We start from the raw sequence: 22,960 nt of genomic DNA on the forward strand, positions 1-22,960 counted from the left end.
GGAAATATGTGTACTTATCAGAGTGAAGAGTTCACATGGAGTCATGTTTGTTTGTCTGAGACAAGAGTCCACATGAGGAAATGTCATTACCAGAGGAAAGAGTAAATGTAAGGACATATGTGGTGGTCTGAGGAAAGAGTCCATGTGGGGACATGTGTGTTTGTCTGAGGGAAGAATCCATGTGAGTAAAGGTGTGTTTGTCTGACAGAAGAGTCCCCATGTTGACAGGTGTGTGTACCCATCTGAGGGTAAATGCCCATTCAGGGACAGTGTGTGCCTGAACTGAGCTGAAGTTCGGGGAAAATCTTTCTCAACCAACGAAAGAAAAGAATTATCTGGGTTATTTGCTTGTCAGGAAGAAAAAACCTGGGTCACGTTGAAAATTGATTTTTTTAAAAATTAAAGGTCTTTAGTGAATGGTAACATCTTATATGCAAATGAGGAAAATTACTTCATTCTTTTTTGCATGCATCTCATGACATCCCCACCCTCACCAAATAAGTTATTAGATAACTTTATACAGTCTGCATTTAATCCTGGGTTTAATGAACTGCTAAATACTTTTTACAAAAATTGTATATATTTAGGTTTATATTTTCCATCACACAATTATGAGCTTAGACAAATTAACTGCATCATGTCTCAACCATTTTATATCACTAAAAATAATTTTACTATTCTTAAACAGTGCCATTTTTACTTATTTAATACTCATTCTCTGAATTCCTTGAATATCCTCTATCTGTTTATTTGACTATAGTTTTGGTTTATACCGAATTTCAAATAAATGATACTATACGGTGTAATTGAAATGACTTCACTGAAGAAAGTAGAAAATGAAGTTGCTAGTCTAATTAACTTTGAAAATGAGGAAATTCTGTATGTTTAAGATGTAAAGAAACTACACATAGCACTCTATTCTAGTAGATAAACATATTTCCAATGAGCTTTACATTTCTGATACCACTATGCATGTGTCCTAAAATTGTGCAACCAGGTAATAATAAGGCAGTTGGTGGGATACGATTCCTCACTTTAAAGTGGATGGTTATGGACAGTCAAGGAAGGAAGGCTAGAAAGGTCCACGTGGTAGCATAGTTGGGTCAGGAGACCAGGGTGTTCTCATTTTTAATATAATAAAGTTACAGAAGATTAGGTACATAAATAGTTTTGATGTGTCCATAAACATGGGTTCATATAAACATGCAAGTCTACTAGGCCAGTAGGTTGAGAGGTCCTAGAAGTAATTATGCACGGTATCACAATTTTTTTTATTTTACTGCTATTCGTTAACATTAGAAACAAGCAATCTTTAGAAAAATGGCTAATTCTATGTACAAAAGAGGTAATATAGAAAATGAACTTAGAATTTATTGTAATACAAGGAAACAGGGAAGTGTTCAAAAACAAAAGGATGAGGTGCACTGTAAGGATACAGGATCCAAACTAAATGAGCTCCCAGGACCTAATAAAGCTGTGGTGATTTGAATGACAAAATGAATAATACAGCATGGATCTTCTTCAGTGTATGAAATATATATTCATAAACCAATACACATATTAATAGATGATTATGAAAATAAATATTGGGAAGATGAACACATCTCCTTACAGAAGTATTCCAAATATCTGAGGTCAATAGTCCTCCAATCAAGTAGGTGAAGTTTAAACACTCATGAGTTGATTGTGGCCTGAGCTTAGACACATGGAAAAAAATAACCACTATTTGTGTATTCTATAATGAGACTTCAGATATAATGCCAAAAACATCATCTACGAATGAATACAATTTTACATGTTTTTGAATCTAAATTTGTACAAACACACACAGACACATGCACACACACACGTATGTTTCTGCAATACACACTGATAAGGGAGTAAAGACAGCCACAGACTTGGAAAAAATACTTCCAAGTCACATATTTGTGAAATGAATTCTTTTAATTTGTCAAATGACTTTTATAAGCAATATGCAAGTAAACTTGCAATGAATCAAAATGAAGCAATGCAGTTAAAATGAACCAAATGTCAGGAGAGGCATCTCAACCGAAGTTATAGGAAAATCGTTAAATATGAACTTTTGGAGGGACATGTGCATTTAAATAAAAATTAGATACCATTACTCACCTACTAGATTGGTTAAAACACACAATTCTCATAAGGATACATGACAATATGAATGTGGAAAACCAAGAACTATCATGCATTGATGGTGGGAATTCAAAATGCTACATGCACAAAAGATTTTTTTGGCATTTTTAATAGATATGAATGCAGACTTAAAATGTGATTTTGTGTCTGTATTCCAAAATACTTACAGCACTGATTAAGAAATTAATGTTTACAGAGATACCTTCAGAGGAAGTTCTATATTAGTTTCATTAATTTGATTCATTCTTTAATCATTGAAATTTGTTTACAGAATAAATGTTGTATGAAAAATCTCTCAAATAGTTAAAATTTCTCAAATACACATTAATATTGTTCCTTTAATGACTTAATGTCATTTTCTAAGCAAATATTTAATCTAATAATCTTTGTCATCTCCTCTGTGTCAGCACAGGTGTCTCCTTCCTGGGGTTTCTGACACTCTCAGGATGTGGGTTTTTACACTGTGTCTCTCACACAGTAATACACGACCATGTCTTCAGATCTCAGGCTGCTCAGCTCCATGTAGGCTGTGCTCATGGACCTGTCACTGGTAATGGTGACTCTGCCCCGGAACGTCTGTGCATAGTGTGTGTTATCATTGTAAGGGTTGATACATCCCATCCACTATGCCCTTGTCCAGGGCCTTGTCGCACCCACTGTGTAAAGTATTTGGTGAAGGTGTATCTGGAAGCCTGGCAGGAGACCTTCACTGAGGACCCAGGCTTCTTCACCTCAGCCCTAGGCTGCAACAGCTGAACCTGGGAATGGACACCTGTGAGGAGAATGGAGGAGTTGATAAAAGCCCCCTTGACTGAACTCAATCCCCTCCTCATCACTGGTACTTGGGAGCCCCTTACCTGTGGCAGCTGCCACCAAGAAGAGGATCCCCCAGGTACAGTCCATGGTGAGGAGCTGTGTTCTCAGGGGCTTCTATAGAAGAGGGATGTGGTTGTTGGGTGATGCTCTCAGGGCACAGACATCCAAATTTACCTCAGTGGATCTCAGGTTATTTGCATATTCATGAGATAGCATTTCATAGCACAAAGCCTGGTTAATAATAAGAAACGGAAGATAAATGACACATCAGATTTACAAGAGTGAGATGCTGATGGTCCAAGCCCTATTCCTGTTTGAGGAAATGCATGCCCTGCTCCATTTATGAACATTCATGAACAGAGGTCCTTTCACAGAAGAACAATTCCCCTCAGGACATGCTCCTCACTGTGAACCTACATTTTATAAGCACAGAGACCACCTGGATAATTTCTGGAACCATCACTCTCCATGACACTGAGCAGGTGCCTTGGTTCTGTCCTGGATCCATCAGTCACCAGCACAGCTGACTGATGACTGAGGAAGTTACTGCTGATGTCCCACATGAGTGACCAGCAGGTCCCTCTGAGATCTGCTGGGCGCTCCTGAAACAGTGTCTCCAGCACCTGACTGGTGTTCAGATACCCCAGGATCTTCAATAGAAACACTCTTGTTTACAGATTTGCTCTGTGATGTGTGATTAGAGATGATTTTCTCATCTCAGGAACAATAAGAATCAGAAGCTGAAACGGTAGTTTCAAATTCTTTATGAACTCACTGCTCCCAAAATATTTGTCAAGGAATTTGTGTTTTGAATAATTTGGGTTAATTTTGGACTCAATTTATTGGAATTTTTTGAAGTATTTATATATTTTCAATTCATATCCATAGGTCCTCATCTTTACATATTGATATCTAACTCACCTGGTCTGTGCCCCCAATAGCCCAGACCCTGCCTTGCAAAGAGGTTCCTGCTGGGACTTACAAATCATTTCCCCCAAGATTCTCTAGCCCAGCATGAAATGGCTGTGTCCTGGTTTTTCATACTCCTTCAGTGACACCATATGCTGCTGACACCATCTCTTGAAACAATTGATTAGCCTTACTAAACCTATTGAACTCTGCAAGGAGACCCAGAGCAAGGATTCAATGACACAGGAGGGAGCCCCTTCTCTGAAGCTCCAGATTCACTTCATTAATGGAACCAAAATGAAGACAAAAACTTACAGGAGATTTGGGAGTGCCATGTTTCTTCACTGGGCTCTTGCAGTTGAATGTTGCATCTGAGAATACCAGCAGGTGCAGATACGTTCAGATGAAAGCCCACTCCATATCCACTATTCCAATAACACACATTTTCCCTTCTTCCTAATATGTAGCTTTTAGGAAGTGCCTCCTACACTGACACTAGGCCCAGTTATCTGACTTTCTTCTCCTAGAGATTTAAAGCAAACAGGATACAGGTGGAGACTTGGGAAGTGCATGCAGGTTGTTATTTTCACTTTCTCAGCTAGGAAACCAACAAAGTCCCCATAATAAAAGAAGCTGAGATCTATGATGGCATTTACAAGATGTTGGTCTTAAAAATCATGATGTCAGAGGCTTCACATTGCTCTACTGCCTTTGTCTCACCCTCTGTCATTGTCTTAGTGTTTCTGTGTTCTCCTCAGATAGAGTCTGTGCATTGCCACACTTTCATCTTTAATCCATAGTCATCATCCTAGTTAGAATGGATTGTGCAGTGCAGGTAAGCACTGCCTGTTCTTCCAATGGAAACCTAGAGATTCAACAGGCTTCGTCTTCTGGGCTGTGACCTTAACAAAGCATCTCCAGGGGAAAAGCTCATTTTTGGCTGTTACTCCCTTTTGTGGTTTTGGCCTCCCTGGACTATTTACGTACATCTTACCCCTTTTGGCTAACTTTACTCATTCATATAATAATGGAAGAATGGGGGAGAATCTGGAATGGGAGATTTGTCTTCCTTCACATAGGATAAGGTTCTGGAAAAGTCATTCCCTGTAGAAGCTTTTGAAGTAGGCTCCTGGTGTATTTTTCTATAATTAATCATCTTCATTTCATCTTCAATTCTGACCCACAGGAAATTTATTTGGATTGTATATTTTAGAATCTGGAGGTTTCTGGAGAGAAAGTCCAGAAACCTTAGAAGTATAAGACCCTCTGGAATGCTCACATTTACTGAGTCCACATTTGTCTTTCAGACGTCTATAGTGGTTACCATGTAAGTGCCCTCAACAACTTGTGGCTTCTGCAGCTTCTGCAGTTTCTGCACCAGTTAAGCAAGTGCTAACTGCAATTCGGGACATGCCCATCTCTCCAGTTTTTGGAGTGGGTAATATTTCTTGCAATTTCAGTTATTTAATAGATTCCAAAATGTATTGACATTCGGATTATGCAGATTTATTTTGACATAAAATATGACGGTGATGAAATTTATAATCAATATCTTGGAGCATAAATCAAAAGTACAATCAAAGGTCACCTTTGATGTGTTACTGGAGGCAGAATTCTGACCTTATTACTTGTAGGTGGCACATCTGACATAAATAAACAGGCAAGAAAACAGAGAAAGGACACGGCACAACACTGTGCCATGGCACAACTCTGGTTGCCCTTAAAATTTTCTCCTTCATTTCAACCTTGGTGAATCTGACAATTATGTGTCTTAGGGTTGCTCTTCTCAGCGAGTATCTTTGTGGTGTTCTTTGTATTTCCGGAATTTGAATGTTTGCTTTCCTTGCTAGGTTGCACAGGTTCCCCTGGATACTATCATGAAGAGTGTTTTCCAACTTGGTTCCATTCTCCCTATCACTTTCAGGTGTACCAATCAAACTTAGATTTTTCTTTTCACATAGTCCCATATTCCTTGGAGGCTTTGTTCATTCTTCTTACTCTTTTTTTCTCTAAACTTGTCTTCTATTTTTATTTCATTAATTTGATCTTCAATCACTGATATCCTTTCTTCCACTTGATCAAATCAGCTGTTGAAGCTTGTGCATGCATCACAAAATTATTGTGCCATAGTTTTCAGCTCCCTCAGGTCATTTAAAGTCTTCTCTACACTGTTTATTATAGTTAGCCATTCATCTAACCTTCTTTCAAGGTTTTAGCTTGCTCGTGATGGATTAGAACATGCTCCTTTAGCTTGGAGAAATTTGTTATTACTGACCTTCTGAAGCCTACTTCTATCAGCTCGTCAAAGTCATTCCCATCCAGCTTTGTTCTGTTGCTGGTGAGGAGCTGTGAACCTTTGGAGGAGAAGAGATGCTCTGTTTTTTAGAATTTTCAGCATTTCTGCTCTGGTTTCTCCCCATCTTTGTGGTTTTATCTAAGCTTGGTCTTTGATGATGGTGACCTACAGATGGAGTTTTGGTGTGGATATCCTTTTTGTTGATGTTGATGCTATTCCTTTCTTTCTTTCTTTTTATTTATTTATTTATTTTTTTTGAGACAGAGTCTTGCTCTTGCCCAGGCTGGAGTGCAGTGGCGCGATCTCAGCTCACTGCAAGCTCCGCTTCCCGGGTTCACGCCATTCTCCTGCCTCAGCCTCCTGAGTAGCTGGGACTACAGGCGCCCACCACCACGTCTGGCTAATTTTTTTTGTATTTTTAGTAGAGATGGGGTTTCACTGTGTTAGCCAGGATGGTCTCGATCTCCTGACCTTGTGATCCGCCCGCCTCGGCCTCCCAAAGTGCTGGGATTACAGGCATGAGCCACCGTGCCTGGCCATGCTATTCTTTTGTATTTGTTCATTTTCCTTCTAACAGTCAGGTCCCTCAGCTGCAGGTCTGTTGGAGTTTGCTGGAGATCCACTCCAGACCCTGTTTCCCTGGGTATCACCAGCAGAGGCTGCAGAACAGCAAATATTGCAGAACAGCAAATATCGTTGCCTGATCCTTCCTCTGGGAGCTTTGTCCCAGAGGGGCACCCGCCTGTATGAGGTGTCTGTTGGCCCCTACTGGGAGGTGTTTCCCAGTTAGGCTACACGGGGGTCAGGGACCCACTTGAGGAGGCAGTCTGTCCATTTTCAGAGCTCAAATGCCATGCTGGCAGAACCACTGCTCTGTTCAGAGTTGTGGGACAGGGACGTTTAAGTCTGCAGAAGTTTCTGCTGCCTTTTATTCAGCTATGACCTGCCCACAGAGCTGGAGTCTATAGAGAGAGTAGGCCTTGCTGAGCTGAGGTGGGCTCTGCCCAGTTCGAGCTTCCCAATGCAGTGGCTCATGTCTGTAATCCCAGCAATTTGGGAGGCCAAGGCCCGAGTAACAAAAGTGAAACTCCGTCAAAAAAAGAAAAAAAAAAGCTGAGGGGATTGAGGGGATTTCTATGCAAAGTGTGGACGGTGTGTTTTAATTTCTCCTTGCTTAATATAGTATAATGTGAGAGGAGGCTGATAAAGAGGAAACTATTGGAAAATGTGGAATCAGGTATTTTATAAATAAAGAATATTCTCCCATCTTCTGGAAACCCCATAATCTTTTTAAAAATGAAGGAATTTTAAGATTTATTTCTACATTTTAGATACATGCCTAATATAAACTTGGATTTAAGTGCAAACAGAGATACATAGAAGATGAAAATTCTGCAGCAGATCATTTGCCAAATAGGCAATTTTATACCAGTTTTTAATTTTACCTAAGATTCAAAAGATAAATGACAGAGAGATCCAAATAATAAATTATAACATTTCAATGTTAGACAACTGGTTGAGAGGCGCTTGAATTGACATTATTCTGATGAATCATACCGCAATAATAAAACTGTATTGAATGGTGCACCTGTTCAAGAGGGTGCTTGAGTGAATAGTTTCTACCTCCCCTACTTAGGAGTCCTGCCACAACCCAACATGCTCTAAAACCTGGGGGACACTAAGAACAGAGACAGAAGTTTGAATATTGTGAAGTTATTATGAAGTTTTTGAGCGATCCACAATCACTGACGGGGTGATTGGTGAAGGTTTTCTCTAAGGGCCTAGGCTTGGAAGAGTATGGCTCTTTGTTATGATGAACAAAGAGCTGTTTTTCTTTGATGAGTAGATGGCAACAAAGACCATCAAGGAAAATGAAGAAATGGGGAAATATGGTCCAAACAGGGGAACAACATAAAGGTCCAGAAACTGGCATCAATGAATATAAAAGCATATGGATTTCCTGGCAGAAAATTTAAATATTACAATCATGTTTAATAAGCTAGTGGCAGCATGCAAGAACACTGTGAGAATTTTAAGAGATAAAAATATTTAAAAGAGAACTAAAAAAAATTGGTGCTGAAGAATACAATAAGTCAGCCAAAAATTTTTAGAAAGCACACTGTAGGAGAGGCTCAGGCTTTCGTTTCCCCTACAGGAGGTAGCCCTGCAATTTCCTCAGACGTGAATCACTGTTTCCTCCCACCCACCTTCTAGATTCTCCTCAGAGATTCTCCCGACTCCAGAGCTCATGTTCTCACATGTTGTGCGACTTTGGGTTAAAACACACCTGAAACATTTAATGGCTGTTGTCCTTGATCATTTCATCATCACCTGCATTTTAGTTGATGTGATTTTTTTAAACCTCAGTTAGAAGGAAAGAAAAAAAAAATCTATAGACTCTATCTAGGCCAGAATTACTTCTCTCTCTTTCCCTTGGTAGCTGCGAATGTAGCCCCAAATATGATAGGAATCAATAAACACTGCAGCTGTTACAACACTTTCTTGGTCAGCTCTTCCAACAGTATGAGAACCACGGCAGCACAATTATTTTATGGGACTAATTCTGTTCCTACTGGAGACACATTTATTCTTATGTACCAGGACCTCCAGTCCATCGCAGCCTATGATTATGGAGAAGGAAAGAAACATTCTTCAAATTTTCATCATACATGTGGCAAGGGAAACTGGTATTCCTGTCCACTGCTTTCTAGACCCAGGTATTGTAGCTCCTGGCCATGGGACACTGTAGTGCTGTTTGGGGGCATTTAAGCATCCTAGAGAATAGTATTATCCCCAAAATGGCCCTTCTTTATTAAATTTCGTACTATAAAATGGAAGCATAAACTACCTGCTGTTTATCTCACATCAGACTGTGGAGATCTAAGTCAATGTTTCCATTGTTCTGCTGGGGCCTTGTTTCTGGTCAACTGTGAGGGAGAAAGAACTGCTGGATCACAGACTGTTGTTCCCGTGATCACATCTCCTGTCCCTTAACTATAGCTACATCCCCTCGTGTCAGAACACATTGTGCAGTGTCTCATTCTAGGAATAAGATATTCAGTAACTTGGACAGTGACTCTAGTAGCTTCTGTATGATTAAGAAAAATACATGTGAAGATAAGAGTTAATTCTTCTAAGTATAAATGACTACCTATCAGGTTTGGGCTTTGACTAAATTTTTTAAATTGTCTCCTTATGACTGGTGGGTATCCTTACAGGTTGTAATGATTTTGTTAGGCAAATGTGATATCTATCACTATCAGCTCAGGCACTCAGTGAGAGGTGCTGGTCAGTCTGGTTGGCGGTATCTGTGCTCAGTCTTTATTGTACGTTAGGGAATGTGCTGATATAAAGAGAGAGGATGCTATCACTTGTGTGGCAATAATGATTAAACTGCAGAAAATCATTGTACTATGAGGTCTCCATACCCTCCTATGCAGCAGAAGAGATTTCCCTTGCTTTCAGCTGCTGGTTTCCTTACATTAAAATTTATTGCGTTTCCTTTTACTGCACTTTTTTTTTAAATTCTAAGATATTGTCTGCTTATTTAATTAAAGTAAGCACCAATAAATTTTAAAATTATCAATTACCTGTATAAGAAACATAAAATCGGTGTGGTGAAGATGCCGAGTAGAGATACCAGAAAACAAAACTAATAAAGAAACACATTGTGTAAGTTTAGAGTCGTCACTGAGCACTGAAACCATGAGGAGCTTGTGTTGACTTTTATATGATGAAAGTCTATTATATTTGACATCCAGAAGGCTGATCACACCAGTGAGAAAAATCTGTAGAGTGGTCCACACAGATCAGAAATCAGAAAGTGATAAAGTCACAAACTTGCACAACCTGCAGACATTCAGTGAATTCAGCATTCAGCTCTTCCTATTTCTTCAGTAAAATAGATGGGTTACATCTGCATGGAAAATGGGACAAGTATTTTATAAGCTGATTCTCCTGGGAAGTTGCTAATGAAATCAGTCAAGTGATGCTCTGACACAGGATTGTGAAGAGGACGTTGACCCCTGGTGGTCGCTGTCATCAACATGGGATGCTCAACCCTGGTGTGTGTCTTTGTTACTGTTTTGTTCACAAGAGATTTTAAGCTGTCATGTGCTGCATGCAGGTGAGTTTTTAAGCCTCGGATGAGGAAAATAACATGACCACACAGTAGATGAGAAAATTGAAGACCTCACTTCATCAATGACATTCCACTGATGAGAACTGTTCACACAGAGAGCCAGGGATAACCTGGGAAGAGGAAGGGGCTGGGGAAGATCATCCATAGATGGACCCATCCAGGCTGCTTGAACTCCCTGTGGAAGGAGGGTGTAAATGTTTGTCCTCAACTGATAGCGAGTATTTCAAGACCTTCACAAGCTTTCAGAAAAACAGTTTTCATGAACAAGTGCCCGTATGTTACTCAGAGATGTACTTGTCATCATTTATCCTCCTTTCTAGGCAGCACCACAGTAGCGTGTTCTCAGAATTCTCCCTGATCCTCTATGAGTTCCTGGTGCAGCTCCTGGAGGAAAAGCCTGCATGGGGGAAGGAGCCCTCCTCAATTGCAGCCCTGAGGCTGTCCCCAAAGTGCCATCAGCTCTCCTACATCCTTCTCGAGCCTCTGCTCTCTCTCCCTTCCACCCCCACCCCTTGGACAAGCAACATCTGAAAGTCTCCCCTGCCCTCGGCTCCCAGAGCTGTCTGGCCGTGGCCTGTACTCTCCCTCAAAGCGGCCCTCCCCCAGGTCACTGTCCTCCCTTCGATGACATCACGCGCCCACCCTGCACTCCTGCTGGGCTGAGGGCCTCCGAGCCTACTTCACCGGGTCCTCTTCTCTCTTCTCTCAAAGGCCATGGGGTTTGCCTGTGGTCCAGCTGGGTTGGCCCTCTTCCCTCTGTCCTGGGTCCTTGAGTGGCCCCGCTTCTTTAGGCCATCTATGAGTCACTTCTCTAATGCTCCTGTCTCCAGACCAGCTTCAGTCAAAGGCTGGGCCAGAGAAGACCCTAGTGAGAAACTTCTGATGAGCAATGTGACCTTGCCACCTCAAGGTACCCGCCCACCGCCCCTGGTCTAAGCACAGGTGACACCGCCTGTCTCCCCCAACCACACACACCCCTTGAGGCTCCTCCTCCAAGCCTGGGTGGGGACACTGCCCCTCCCTCACCCAGGAAGCTCAATCTGGCTTGGGCCAGAACTGCTTTTTTTCCTAAAGCTGGAGGGATGGCCGCGGGCTTAGCTTAACGGGATGAGCCATCTGGGGACTGCAGTGTCCACGATCAGATCAGGGAGCTTGAAGTTGAGGGGGGCACACTTTACCTCCCAGGCCAGGACAATGACCACTTCCTTCCCCACCCCACCCCCAGGCTACTCTTAGTCCTAGAAAATTCTAGACAAGCTGCTCAGCTGGCAGCAGAGAGGCAGCCCAAAAAGCTGACTCTTGCTGGGTAGGCCTGGGGGGTCCTGGGGAGAGGAACACGGTGTGGGTGGGGGGCGGGCAGCCAGGACCTCAGGGCTGAGGCCTTTGGGGAAGGGTCTGTGCACCCGCCAGGCACCAGGGGGCAGCCTTGCCTTATTCCCGCTCCAGTCCCCTCAAGTCCGAAGCCCCTACCCACTCTCACACCAGGCAGGGGTGGGGGCCGCCGGGGTCATTTATCCGGGTCCCTTCTCTGCCTTGGTGACAAAGTCGAGCCTTGCTCATCAGTCAGGCAGGCTCCCCTCTGGCCACTGTGGAGACACAGAGGCCTGTCACCTGAAGAGCTGGTCCCGGCCTCCAGCTTCCAGGGTAGCCGGGAAGCTCTAGCCCCCAGTGGGCAGCGGTGGACAAAGCTAAAGGAAGGAGGGAGCACTGGGAGGAGACGGCTGCAGCCTGCCAGGAGTGGGGAGAAAGGGAGAGAAGGGGAGGCGGAGGGCTGAGGGGGCCCGGGGGACGTCTACCTAGGGCTGGGAGGGGCCGGCCAGAAAGCCTGGGCCGCACTAGGAGCCGGCGACCCTGGGGCGAGGGGCGGCCCGGAGCCCTGCGGGAGGAGCTGGCAGCCGCCCCAGGTAGCCACCATCCTGCCTCCCGCTGGAGCAGCGTCTCCTCCCCAGGAGGAGGGCAGGGACGAGGTGAGCGGAGTGTGACGAGGAGGGCGGGAGGGAGGGATGCGGGAGGGGGAGTGGGAGGGGAGGGGGAGAGGGGGCGGCCGGCCGTGGGGGTGGGGCGATAGTGACATCACCCCGGAGTCGGTTTTTAAGCTGCGGCCGGCCGGGGATGGGGAAGAGAGGGACAGTCGGAGAGCGGCGGCGAGTCGCTGAGCCCGCCGCGGCCCCGAGAGCGGCTGCAGCTGCTGCCGCCGGGAAGGAGAGGGCGAGGCGCGCCTGAGCCGCCGCCGCCACCGGAGTCGCGGGCGACCCGGTCAGCCGCCGCGGGACCCGGCCCCTGCTCCGGCCGCCGCTTGCAGACCGCGGGCGCCGATGTCGCCCGCGCCCCGCTAGGCTGAGCCTCGGGTCGGGCGAGGAGCCGCGGCTGCCGCCGCCGCCCGGGCCGCGGGTAAGAGCCTCGGGAGCCACCACCGCCGCCACCCGCCCAGGCCCCGCCGCCGCCCGCGCGCCTCCGGGCCCCCGACACACAGGAGATTCTTCAGGCTCACTTTCAAGTGCTTCGTGGACTTCTTCTGACAGCGCCGCCCGCGCCTCGCACCCCGCCGCCCGCCCGCCGCCCCGTCCCCAGGCCCGGCCGCCCCCCGGCCCCCGGCCGGCCCGCGCCCTCGGAGCCCTTCCCGGTGCCGCCGGTGCCCCCCGCCTGACCGCCGCCCCCCGAGAGGCGCCGCGACCCCGGCCCGGCCGTGCGGCCCGCCGGGGCCATGGCGAAGAAGAGCGCCGAGAATGGCATCTATAGCGTGTCCAGCGACCAGAAGAAGGGCCCCCTCACCGCGCCCGGCCCGACGGGGCCCAAGGGCGACGGCCCCGCGGGCCTGGGGACAGCCGGCGGCCGCCTGGCCGTGCCGCCGCGCGAGAGAGACCTGGACGCGCCAGATGGACTTCATCATGTCGTGCGTGGGCTTCTCCGTGGGCTTGGGCAACGTGTGGCTCTTCCCCTACCTGTGCTACAAGAACGGCGGAGGTGAGCTCCCCCGCCCGCCGCGGCCCCCTCCCCCAGCAGGCTGCCGGCCCCCGATGCCCGACCCCCGACCACAGGAGCCGCCGCGGAGGGGTGAAGTCCGGGCAGCGGTTGGCCCCCGGGCACGCAGGGTCGGGGCCACCCCTGGTCCGCCGCTGCCGCTCGGTGGCTGAGCCGGGCGCCTCCACCCCCCTCGCAGTCATGTGCCTGGCAGGGTGAGGGGAGGGGGCGGGCGATGCCCGCGAGACTGCCCCCCAGACTCCTGGGCTGGGAGGAGCGATTGGCCGCCGAGGTGGGAAAGCAGGCCTGCTCCTTGGGGTCTCCTCGAGGTAAGGAGCCCTGGCTGCCCCCGCGGGTCGGGCACACAAGCGGCACATTGTGTGGGCCCCCCACGTGTGCACACACAGAACACACACACACACACACACAATGGGCCACTCTGTCCCTCCCCCTGCCCTCCCCTCCCCTGGCGGCCCTCCCGCCCCTCCCCTCTGGCCCGGGCCTAGAACACTGGGTGCCCGAGCCAGGCTTGGGAAGCCTGCGGCCTGGCCCGCCTGGCGCCGCCACTGGACACACTGCACGCACGTCCCATGCCTGCCCGCCCGCCCGGGCCCAGCTTAGCAACAGCGATGGGCACGCGTGTGTCCTGTGACTACAAAACAGCACTGGGGTTGCTGGAAGCCGAAGTGACCCGGTGATGGGTGGGAAACAGAGGTCCAGAGCAAAGGCCTTTGCCCAAGGTCAGGAGAAGGATGCTGGGACCTGGAGTCAGGCAAGTTGCAGCCAAGCTCGGCCTCTGAGTAGTGGAGCGAGCCCAGCCAGGGCAAGGGTAGGAGGCCCAGAGAGGAGAAGAGGTTAGTGGCACCCAGCTCTCCCTGCCCTTTTGCCACCCCCACCCCAGCCTGCTGGCCAGGGCCTGTGTCACGCCCTATCTCCTGCAGAGCCCGACTCCCTGGGCTTGCTAAGGCCGGCCTGGCCCCTTTTCCCGCACTTGTATCCCTCTGTCCTTGCACGTGGTCATCCCACCAGCAGGGGACTGTGACCCACCCGCCCTCTGCCTTGGACCTCACACTTGCAGGCAAGCGTCCAAGTGCAGGACAGTTGTGCTCCCTGCCTTTGGATGAGCCCCTCAGGCCTGATCACCCAGCCTTGGCGCACACACACACACGCATGTGCCCTGACTGTGCTGCCTGAAACAGGGAATTGCGGCACTAGGGACAGCCTGCGTGTCTGAGCGTGCATGTCCTCCATGGCCATCACCCCAAGTAACCATGGGGCTGGAAGCCCTGTGGGCCTAGGGCCTCTCTGCCACCCAGGGAATAGGGCTTCAATGGCCCAGGGGCTACCGTAGCGCCTCTTCAACACACTGAACCCACCCCCTGAAGACCCCACCTGGGGCCTGAGTCAGTGGCCACCCCTACACTGACTTACCCAGTGGGAAGTAGTGATGGGGCCTTTGGAGTCTGGGCTGGTCTGCTGGGCCTGGGCAGCCTGGCTGGGGGCCACCCTGAGTCCACCCTGTGCCTCCACCCCCAGGTGTGTTCCTTATTCCCTGCGTCCTGATCTCCCTGGTCGGAGGGATCCCCATTTTCTTCTTGGAGCTGGGCCAGTTCATGAAGGCAGGCAGCATCAATGTCTGGAACATCTGTCCCCTGTTCAAAGGTGAGCAGCCCTTGGCCAGCCTCAGGGACTGCCCCCTTTTCCCAGCTGGCTCCCACTTGAGAAATCTTTTCCTGTCCTGAGCACCAGGCCTGGGGCCACGTGATGGCATCCCAGTCTTGAGGGGGGATCCTGGAGGAGATGTTCAGGCCGCACAGCGAACTTGGGGAAGCAGGGACTAGAGGGGGCATAGGCAGCTCCACAAGGCAAGGACAGGCCAGGAATAGCCGGGCTGGGGATGGGACCTGCCCAGCACACTTGGCTCTCTAGGTAGGTCCTACTATTACTATCCCCAAGGACGCTGGGGCACAGACAGGTGGAGCGACGTACTAAGGTTGCCCACTGTGGGGGCAACTGTCTCCAACACTACCTCAGGCTACTGGAAACTCCCCCGCTTCCCACCACCACCACCACCAGCTGCTGAGGACTGGAGCTACTGGGTGGCCAGGTGGAGGCTTGGACCTCCTGGAACTGCCATGGTGGCAGTGGGACCCACAGAAGGGGCCAGGTGTGTGAGGCTGGAGACTCAACAGCACTTGGTCAGATGGGGACAGGAGGAGAGGGGCTCGCCCTGCCTTGGGTCTAGGGGGCGGCTGGAGGAGAGGAGTCAGGCTGCGGAGTCAGCCCAGTGTTGGGGCTCACACAAGGGGGAGTCCAGGGGAGTCAGGAGCACCACAAACAAGGCTCCAGAAAGACAGACGGTGGGAGCACTGCCAGCCTGGGTGGGGAGATGAAGGGGTGGCAGGGGGAGGTGGCCAGGAAAGAACCTACATGGCAAGGACTTCCCGGCCCCAGGCCTGGGCTACGCCTCAATGGTGATCATCTTCTACTGCAACAGCTACTACATCATGGTCCTGGCCTGGGGCTTCTATTACCTGGTCAAGTCCTTTACCACCACGCTGCCCTGGGCCACATGTGGCCACACCTGGAACACTCCCGACTGCGTGGAGATCTTCCGCCATGAAGACTGTGCCAATGCCAGCCTGGCCAACCTCACCTGTGACCAGCTTGCTGACCACCGGTCCCCTGTCATCAAGTTCTGGGAGTGAGTCCAGCACCTCTGGGCCAAGCCCATCCCATCCCCCAGGTCTCCCTCACATTGCCCGGCTCCAGGGGAATGGCCCTGAGGGGGGACCAGGGTGTTGCTTGGCAGTCCCTCCTGGACCCTGCCTGCCCTTTCCTGCCCTCAGAGAGTCCTGGGGCCAGCCCCAGGGGCTGGGCCAGGTCAGCCTCTTTCCTGGGTTCGGCAGCCTATCACTGTCCTGGTCACTCCCGCCTGATGGGAGAGCTGGGGCTGCATGTGGGGTGGGATGGGAGTGGCCTCCCAAAGGCCAGGGGCTCATGGGCTCCAGGCCCAGCCCAGATGGACAAGAGGGCCCGCTGAACCCTGGGCTGTGGGAGAGAAAGGAGCCACGACTCCTGGGGGTGGACCTTGTGGCTCCATCCTCTGCTGGCACAGGCCTCATGGGACCTCCCTCCCTCCCCTAGGAACAAAGTCTTGAGGCTGTCTGGGGGACTGGAGGTGCCAGGGGCCCTCAACTGGGAGGTGACCCTTTGTCTGCTGGCCTGCTGGGTGCTGGTCTACTTCTGTGTCTGGAAGGGGGTCAAATCCACGGGAAAGGTACCACTAGAGGCATGCAGGGGGGAGGGTGTCTCAGCCCTGGGAGCTGGATGTCTGTGCCAGGCACACCTGTGGCAACGGGAGGTGACCAGAGTCTAGCCCTAAGGAAGGGGGAGGTACTGAAAGCCAAGCAATGCTCCCCACCCTACAAATCCAGGGCCCAGCATCCTTTGCCACTGTGGGGAGAGGCCCCGGCAGGCACTGTCCCTTCCCTGTGCCCATCACCCCCACCGGTGCCCTCTTGCCAGTCTCTGACTCTTGTGACAGTCTGGTGGACCTGGTCTGGCCATCTGTTACCTGCCTATCTTGCCTTGGGGACCCAGAGCAGAGTCTGGCCACATCCCTTGGGGGCTCCCGGTCAGGCTGGGGAGTAACCTGAACAAAGAAGACAGTGTCCAGAGCTGTGGGACATGGCCAGCTCCCTGGGGGACAAGGTCCCCAGAGCAGCATGTGGGAAGAGGGGGCAGACGGTGTGGCAGCCGTGTCTTGCCTGCCTCTGCCTGGCCCAGTTCCACTCTCCACCTGCTCAGCCCCCACCTCTCTCCCGAAGAGGAGGGGGACCCGGCCCCGATCCAATATCCTGCTCCTTGCCTGGGCCTCCCACACCTGCACTGCCCACACACTCACACAGCTCTCACTCCCCACATGCTCCACGCCTCCTGTCCCCACTGAGGAGAGCTCCCAGAGGCTCGCCCGCTCCCCACCAACATGCGTCCCTGCAGACAAACGAGGCACCCAGAGAGCTTCCCCACTGCACTTGGCAGGGCTGCCGGGGCCCAGCCTTGCCCCTAGCTTCCTCTGGTGGGAGCCATGGCTCGGAGGAGAATGAGAACCTCTGAACATACCTGCCTGCAAGGGGGACCGGAGGTGCTGGGAGTGGGCGTGTGAGGGAGGTGGTGCCGCAGTCCCCGCTGAGCAGCCTGGTCCCCCAGATCGTGTACTTCACTGCTACATTCCCCTACGTGGTCCTGGTCGTGCTGCTGGTGCGTGGAGTGCTGCTGCCTGGCACCCTGGATGGCATCATTTACTATCTCAAGCCTGACTGGTCAAAGCTGGGGTCCCCTCAGGTGAGGTGGAGGTGGGGAGGCTGCAGCAGTGCGCTGGTGGGGAGCCCTGCAGGCTCCTCATGCCTGTGCTCTCCGGCCCTCCTCTAGGTATGGATAGATGCGGGGAGCCAGATTTTCTTTTCTGACGCCATTGGCCTGGGGGCCCTCACAGCCCTGGGCAGCTACAACCACTTCAACAACAACTGCTACAAGTAAGCACCACCAGCCTGCCACCCGTGCCCTGTCCTGCCCTGCCCAGCAGCCTAACCCATCCACTCTGGCCCCTCCACCCCTCCGGGACGCCATCATCCTGGCTCTCATCAACAGTGGGACCAGCTTCTTTGCTGGCTTCGTGGTCTTCTCCATCCTGGGCTTCATGGCTGCAGAGCAGGGCATGCACATCTCCAAGGTGGCAGAGTCAGGTAGGGCCCTACCCCCAGCCCCGCCTCCAGAGCAGCAACTGCCACCCAGATGCATGATGTACAAGAACACGCAATAGAAATGCTGAAAGGTGACGAGGATTCAAACGGAACTTGTCAGATTGTGGGCCTGCGGGGGCAGGTCCTGGGATTTGTCAATGTTGACAGAGACAGGACTTGCCAGCCCCTGCTGCATGACCCAGGGTTGACAGCGCCTCAGAGGCAGGTGTGGGCATGGGCGTGAGTGTTGCAGGCAGGGCTCAGGGTGCACGCAGGGCAGGACATCGGCTGCAAGGTATAGAGCCTGCACCTTTCCCACAGGGCCGGGCCTGGCCTTCATCGCCTACCCGCGGGCTGTCACACTGATGCCAGTGGCCCCACTCTGGGCTGCCCTGTTCTTCTTCATGCTGTTGCTGCTTGGTCTTGACAGCCAGGTTTGCATAGGGCTCTGGGACAGGGAGCCAGGAGGGGGGCAGAGTAAGGGCTGCAGGCAAGGAAAGGGGTGGAGGGTGGTGCGGGGCTCCGCCTGAGCTGCCCTGGCCACAGTTTTTAGGTGTGGAGGGCTTCATCACCGGCCTCCTCAACCTCCTCCCGGCCTCCTACTACTTCCGTTTCCAAAGGGAGATCTCTGTGGCCCTCTGTTGTGCCCTCCATTTTGTCATTGATCTCTCCATGGTGACTGACGTCAGTGGGGTGGGGGGTCTGCCTGTGACCTCTGGTGGCCGTCCGCCATCCTCCCTGACTGGGCTGTCCCCCAGGGCGGGATGTACGTCTTCCTGCTGTTTGACTACTACTCGTCCAGCGGCACCACCCTGCTCTGGCAGGCCTTTTGGGAGTGCGTGGTGATGGCCCGGGTGTACGGTAGGTCATGGCTGAGGGCTGGGCTGGGGCACGGTGGCGGGGAAGGCAGGTCTCCAGCTTGGCCCTCCCGCCTCGCTTCACCACAGGAGCTGACCGCTTCACGGACGACATTGCCTGTATGATCGGGTACCGACCTTGCCCCTGGATGAAATGGTGCTGGTCCTTCTTCACCCCACTGGTCTGCATGGTAAGGGCTGGGGGAGGTGGGGCGGGGTAGGGGGGGAGGCAGGGCGGGGTGGGGGCCCCATTAACCGTGGCATTCTGGTCCATAGGGCATCTTCATCTTCAACGTTGTGTACTATGAGCCGCTGGTCTACAACAACACCTACGTGTACCCGTGGTGGGGTGAAGCCATAGGCTGGGCCTTCGCACTGTCCTCCATGCTGTGTGTGCTGCTGCACCTCCCGTGCTGCCTCCTCAGGGCCAAGGGCACCATGGCTGAGGTAAGGCTCCCGCCCGGCCCGCCCTCCCCTCCCCTGCTGTGAACATTCAACCCAGCCTGCTTCCTAGCCAGGGAGTGGCCCCGACTAGGGTTTCAGGCAGTGGGAACTGGAGAGAGGCAGAGGAAGTCACCGTGGGGATGAGCAGGTGACCCTGGGGGCTTCAACATGTCCTCTCCTGCAGTGCTGGCAGCACCTGACCCAGCCCATCTGGGGCCTCCACCACTTGGAGTACTGAGCTCAGGACGCAGATGTCAGGGGCCTGACCACCCTGACCCCAGTGTCCGAGAGCAGCAAGGTCGTTGTGGTGGAGAGTGTCATGTGACAGCTCAGCTCACATCACCAGCTCACCTCTGGTAACCATAGCAGCCCCTGCTTCAGCCCCACCCCACCCCTCCAGGGGGCCTGCCTTTCCCTGACACTTTTGGGGTCTGCTGGGAGAGGAGGGGAGAAAGCACCATGAGTGCTCACTAAAACAACTTTTTCCATTTTTAATAAAATGCCAAAAATATCACAACCCACCAAAAATAGATGCGTCTCCCCCTCCAGTCCTAGCCCAGCTGGTCCTAGGCCCCGCCTAGTGCCCCACCCCCACCCGCAGTGCTGCTCTTCTCCTGCCCCTGCCACGCCCACCCCCTGCCCACCTCTCCAGGCTCTGCTCTGCAGCACACCCTTGGGTGACCCCTCACCCCAGAAGCAGCAGTGGCAGCTTGGAAAATGTGAGGAAGGGAAGGAGGAAGAGATGGGAGGGAGGAGAGAGAGGAGAAGGGAGGCAAGGGAGGGGCAGCAGAAACAAGACAAATATTTCAGCTGGGCTATACCCCTCTCCCCATCCCTGTTATAGAAGCTTAGAGAGCCAGCCAGCAGTGGAACCTTCTGGTTCCTGCACCAATCACCACCAATATCAATTGTGTGAGCTTGGGTGCGAGTACACACGTGCGTGAGTACGTAGAGTATATATAGATTTCTATCTCTTAGCAAAGGTGAATACCAGATGTAAATGGTGCCTCTGGGCAAAGGAGGCTTGTATTTTGCACATTTTATAAAAACTTGAGAGAATGAGATTTCTGCTTGTATATTTCTAAAAAAAGGAAGGAGCCCAAACCATCCTCTCCTTACCACTCCCATCCCTGTGAGCCCTACCTTACCCCTCTGCCCCTAGCCTAGGAGTGTGAATTTATAGATCTAACTTTCAGAGGCAAAACAAAAGCTTCGAGCTGTTGCGTGTGCGAGTCTGTTGTGTGGATGTGTGTGTGTGGTCCCCAGCCCCAGAATGGATTGGAAAAGTGCATGGTGGGGGCCTTGGGGCTGTCCCCACACTGTCCCTTTGCCCACAGGTCTGTGAGGCAAGAGGCTGCAATACTCCATCCTGGGTGTCTGGGCTGCTAACCTGGCCTGCTCAGGCTTCCCACCCTGTGCCCTGGGCTGGGCACACCCCCGGGAAGGGACCCCGGACACGGCTCCCACGTCCAGGCTTAAGGCAGATGCACTTCCTGCACCTCCAGTCTTCTGTGTAGCAGCTTTAACCCACGTATGTCTGTCACATCCAGTCCCGAGACGGCTGAGTGACCCCAAGAAAGGCTTCCCCGACACCCGGACAGAGGCAGGTCTGGGGCTGGGTGAGGTTGGTGGGCCTGTGGGTACATTCTTACTGTGCTAAAAAGCCACTGCCAACATAGAAATAAAAACATGTCATTTTCCAAAGCAGGCCTCTGCTTCTGCCTCTGCTGCTCTAAGGGGTCGGGGTACAGGAAGTAGGGGGAACCTCCTCCAGCTGGAGCTGCTGCGGTGGGCAAGGCTCTGCTCTGGAGGCCTCTGAGGCCTGCACCCTTCTGGGGACTGGGAAGGGAGCAGGGAAGGCAGCAGCCCAGGGAAAGCCTTGTCCCCCTGGAGCCGAGGCACCTGGGGAGAGCAGGACGAGAGAGCTGGGGAGCAGCCACACCCACAGGGAAGGGTGGGTGTAAAGCCATGGGTGCTGAAATTTTCAAAATGTTACCCCAAGAATTTGTCACTGAACATGTGCCTTGTGTCACTTGGGCCAGGCTGGTAGCAGCAGAGGGGATAACTCTTTGCATCAGGGATCAATTTTGAAGGTGGAGCCAATAGGGGTTGTGCATGACCAGGATGCAGGGCTCAAAGAGGAGTTAAGGACAACAGATTTGGCCTGAGCAAGAGGAAAGATGGAGCTACCAGGTCCTGCAACAGGGAAGCAAGGAGAGAATGGTCCGGAGTCAGCCTTGGGTGTGTCATGCAGGAAGTGTCATCCAAGTGGAGATGTCTAGTTGGCAGGTGGACACAGGAGTTCCAGAAAGTACTGGAGATGGAACTTTGCAAGTTCTTACCACATAGAGATGACACTGAAAGCCCTGAGCCTGGGTGAGCTCAAAGGGACGCCGCAAGTCCCAGGACACAATGAGAGGTGCAGAGGGAAGATGCAGCAGCGATGGGGGAGGATGCCTGAGGGCTCCTGGTGGGGTCCTGCAACCTGAGCCGGTGAGGACCCCTCACAGGTCAGGGAGGAGCAGTGGCTGGCTCCATCTGTCCAGTGCTGCTGCTGCTGCTGCTGGTGAAGGACAGTGACCTGCAAATGCTCACTGAGTCTGGCAAGGGTCACAGGGGCCTGGTGAGGGTGGCTTGCATGAGGGGGTGTGTGTGAAAGGCTGGCTGGTGTGCGACTGAGTAAAGGAGTGGCGGCAGCCCAGTGTCATCTGCAGACGAAGGGAGAGACAACAACGTAGTTCACCCAGGCAAGGAAATATGAGCCGGCCTGGAAAGGGAAGGCACTCCAACACACGACACAACATGGCTGACCCCTGGAGGGCATTTCTGTGAAATGAGCCATCATAAAGGGACACTTGCTATAGGGTTCTGCTCCTGTGAGAGAGACAGGGCCTTACATGAGAGGAGGGAGATCCACAGAGACAGAGGGCAAGGGTGGGTGCCAGGGGCTGGGGACAGGGTGGGGAGTGTTGAGTGGGGACAGAGTGTCAGTTTGAGAAAATAAATTCTAGAGGTGGATGGAAGTGGTGGCTGCGCAACACTGTGACTGCACTTAATGCCACTGAATTGCACACAACGATGGTGAAAATGGCTCATTACATATACATTGATGACACTATATATGTGTATGATATATATGCGTTTACCATGAGAAGAGGCGGAGAGGAATTGGAGACAGTGAGTACAGACAGGTCCTTCAAGGGGCGGGACCCCGTGCACAAGATGAGCATGTGGCATCCCACCCTGAAAGGGCTGGGTGCCACGGCAGGGCACAGCAGGCAATGCAGTGGGCGGCTCAGGCAAGCACAGAGAACATCAGGGATTGGAGCCTGTGAAGGGGGAGCAGGTGGCCCCTCAGAGCAAAGTGACAGCTTGGGCTTCTCCCTTTGTGTCCTGCCCAGGACTGCTATCGTGCTATGGGAGAACCCCCAGAGGCCCTGCTCCTCAGCGGGCAGCACCCCCTATGGAGGTGCTTTACCCCTAAACTTCTGGAGCCAGGGGAGGGACCTGGCTTAGAATACGGCCAACCAAGAGCCTGGGTGAGAAATACATGGACCAGACAGGGAGCAGAGAAAGGAGTGGCAGTGCAGTCCCACCCTAGCTCAGCCGGGGGCTCTGGAGCCTGACCTGCAGTCCC

At 51.9% G+C, this 22,960-nt stretch overlaps 1 protein-coding gene, 1 long non-coding RNA gene and 1 pseudogene across 11 annotated transcripts; 1 reads left to right on the plus strand and 2 right to left on the minus strand.

The window, feature by feature from the left end:
* Positions 1–2,600: 2,600 nt before the first annotated feature.
* On the minus strand, positions 2,601–3,065 carry LOC115931443 (immunoglobulin heavy variable 1-18-like; annotated as a pseudogene).
* A 6,820-nt stretch (positions 3,066–9,885) lies between these two features.
* On the minus strand, positions 9,886–11,979 carry LOC129527227 (uncharacterized). Its single transcript, XR_010131185.1, has 3 exons — positions 11,787–11,979; positions 10,959–11,181; positions 9,886–10,713 (listed from the first exon to the last, which is right to left on the minus strand). It is a non-coding gene; the product is annotated as an uncharacterized lncRNA (long non-coding RNA).
* A 951-nt stretch (positions 11,980–12,930) lies between these two features.
* Positions 12,931–21,030, plus strand: LOC129527242 (sodium- and chloride-dependent creatine transporter 1-like). Of its 10 annotated transcripts, none has more exons than XR_010130913.1 (14): positions 12,931–13,280; positions 14,814–14,939; positions 15,234–15,444; positions 15,775–15,981; positions 16,425–16,557; positions 17,490–17,624; positions 17,712–17,815; positions 17,931–18,025; positions 18,344–18,456; positions 18,781–18,883; positions 18,970–19,070; positions 19,156–19,326; positions 19,873–20,042; positions 20,168–20,269. XR_010130913.1 is itself a non-coding variant. In XM_063698393.1 (14 exons), exons 1-14 carry the CDS (start codon positions 13,043–13,045, stop codon positions 20,710–20,712), a joined length of 1,857 nt encoding a protein of 618 aa, XP_063554463.1. In that variant the 5' UTR covers positions 12,931–13,042; the 3' UTR covers positions 20,713–20,849. The 10 variants fall into 10 exon arrangements, 9 of the variants coding, with proteins under 9 accessions (XP_063554463.1, XP_063554466.1, XP_063554462.1 ...); XM_063698393.1 differs by lacking the exon at positions 19,873–20,042 and adding an exon at positions 20,661–20,849 and having other exon boundaries at positions 20,168–20,235; XM_063698396.1 differs by lacking the exon at positions 19,873–20,042 and adding an exon at positions 20,661–20,805 and having other exon boundaries at positions 20,168–20,267.
* Positions 21,031–22,960: the final 1,930 nt, after the last annotated feature.

The sequence above is a fragment of the Gorilla gorilla genome, chromosome 16, assembly GCF_029281585.2.
Source record: "Gorilla gorilla gorilla isolate KB3781 chromosome 16, NHGRI_mGorGor1-v2.1_pri, whole genome shotgun sequence".
Taxonomy (NCBI): domain Eukaryota; kingdom Metazoa; phylum Chordata; class Mammalia; order Primates; family Hominidae; genus Gorilla; species Gorilla gorilla.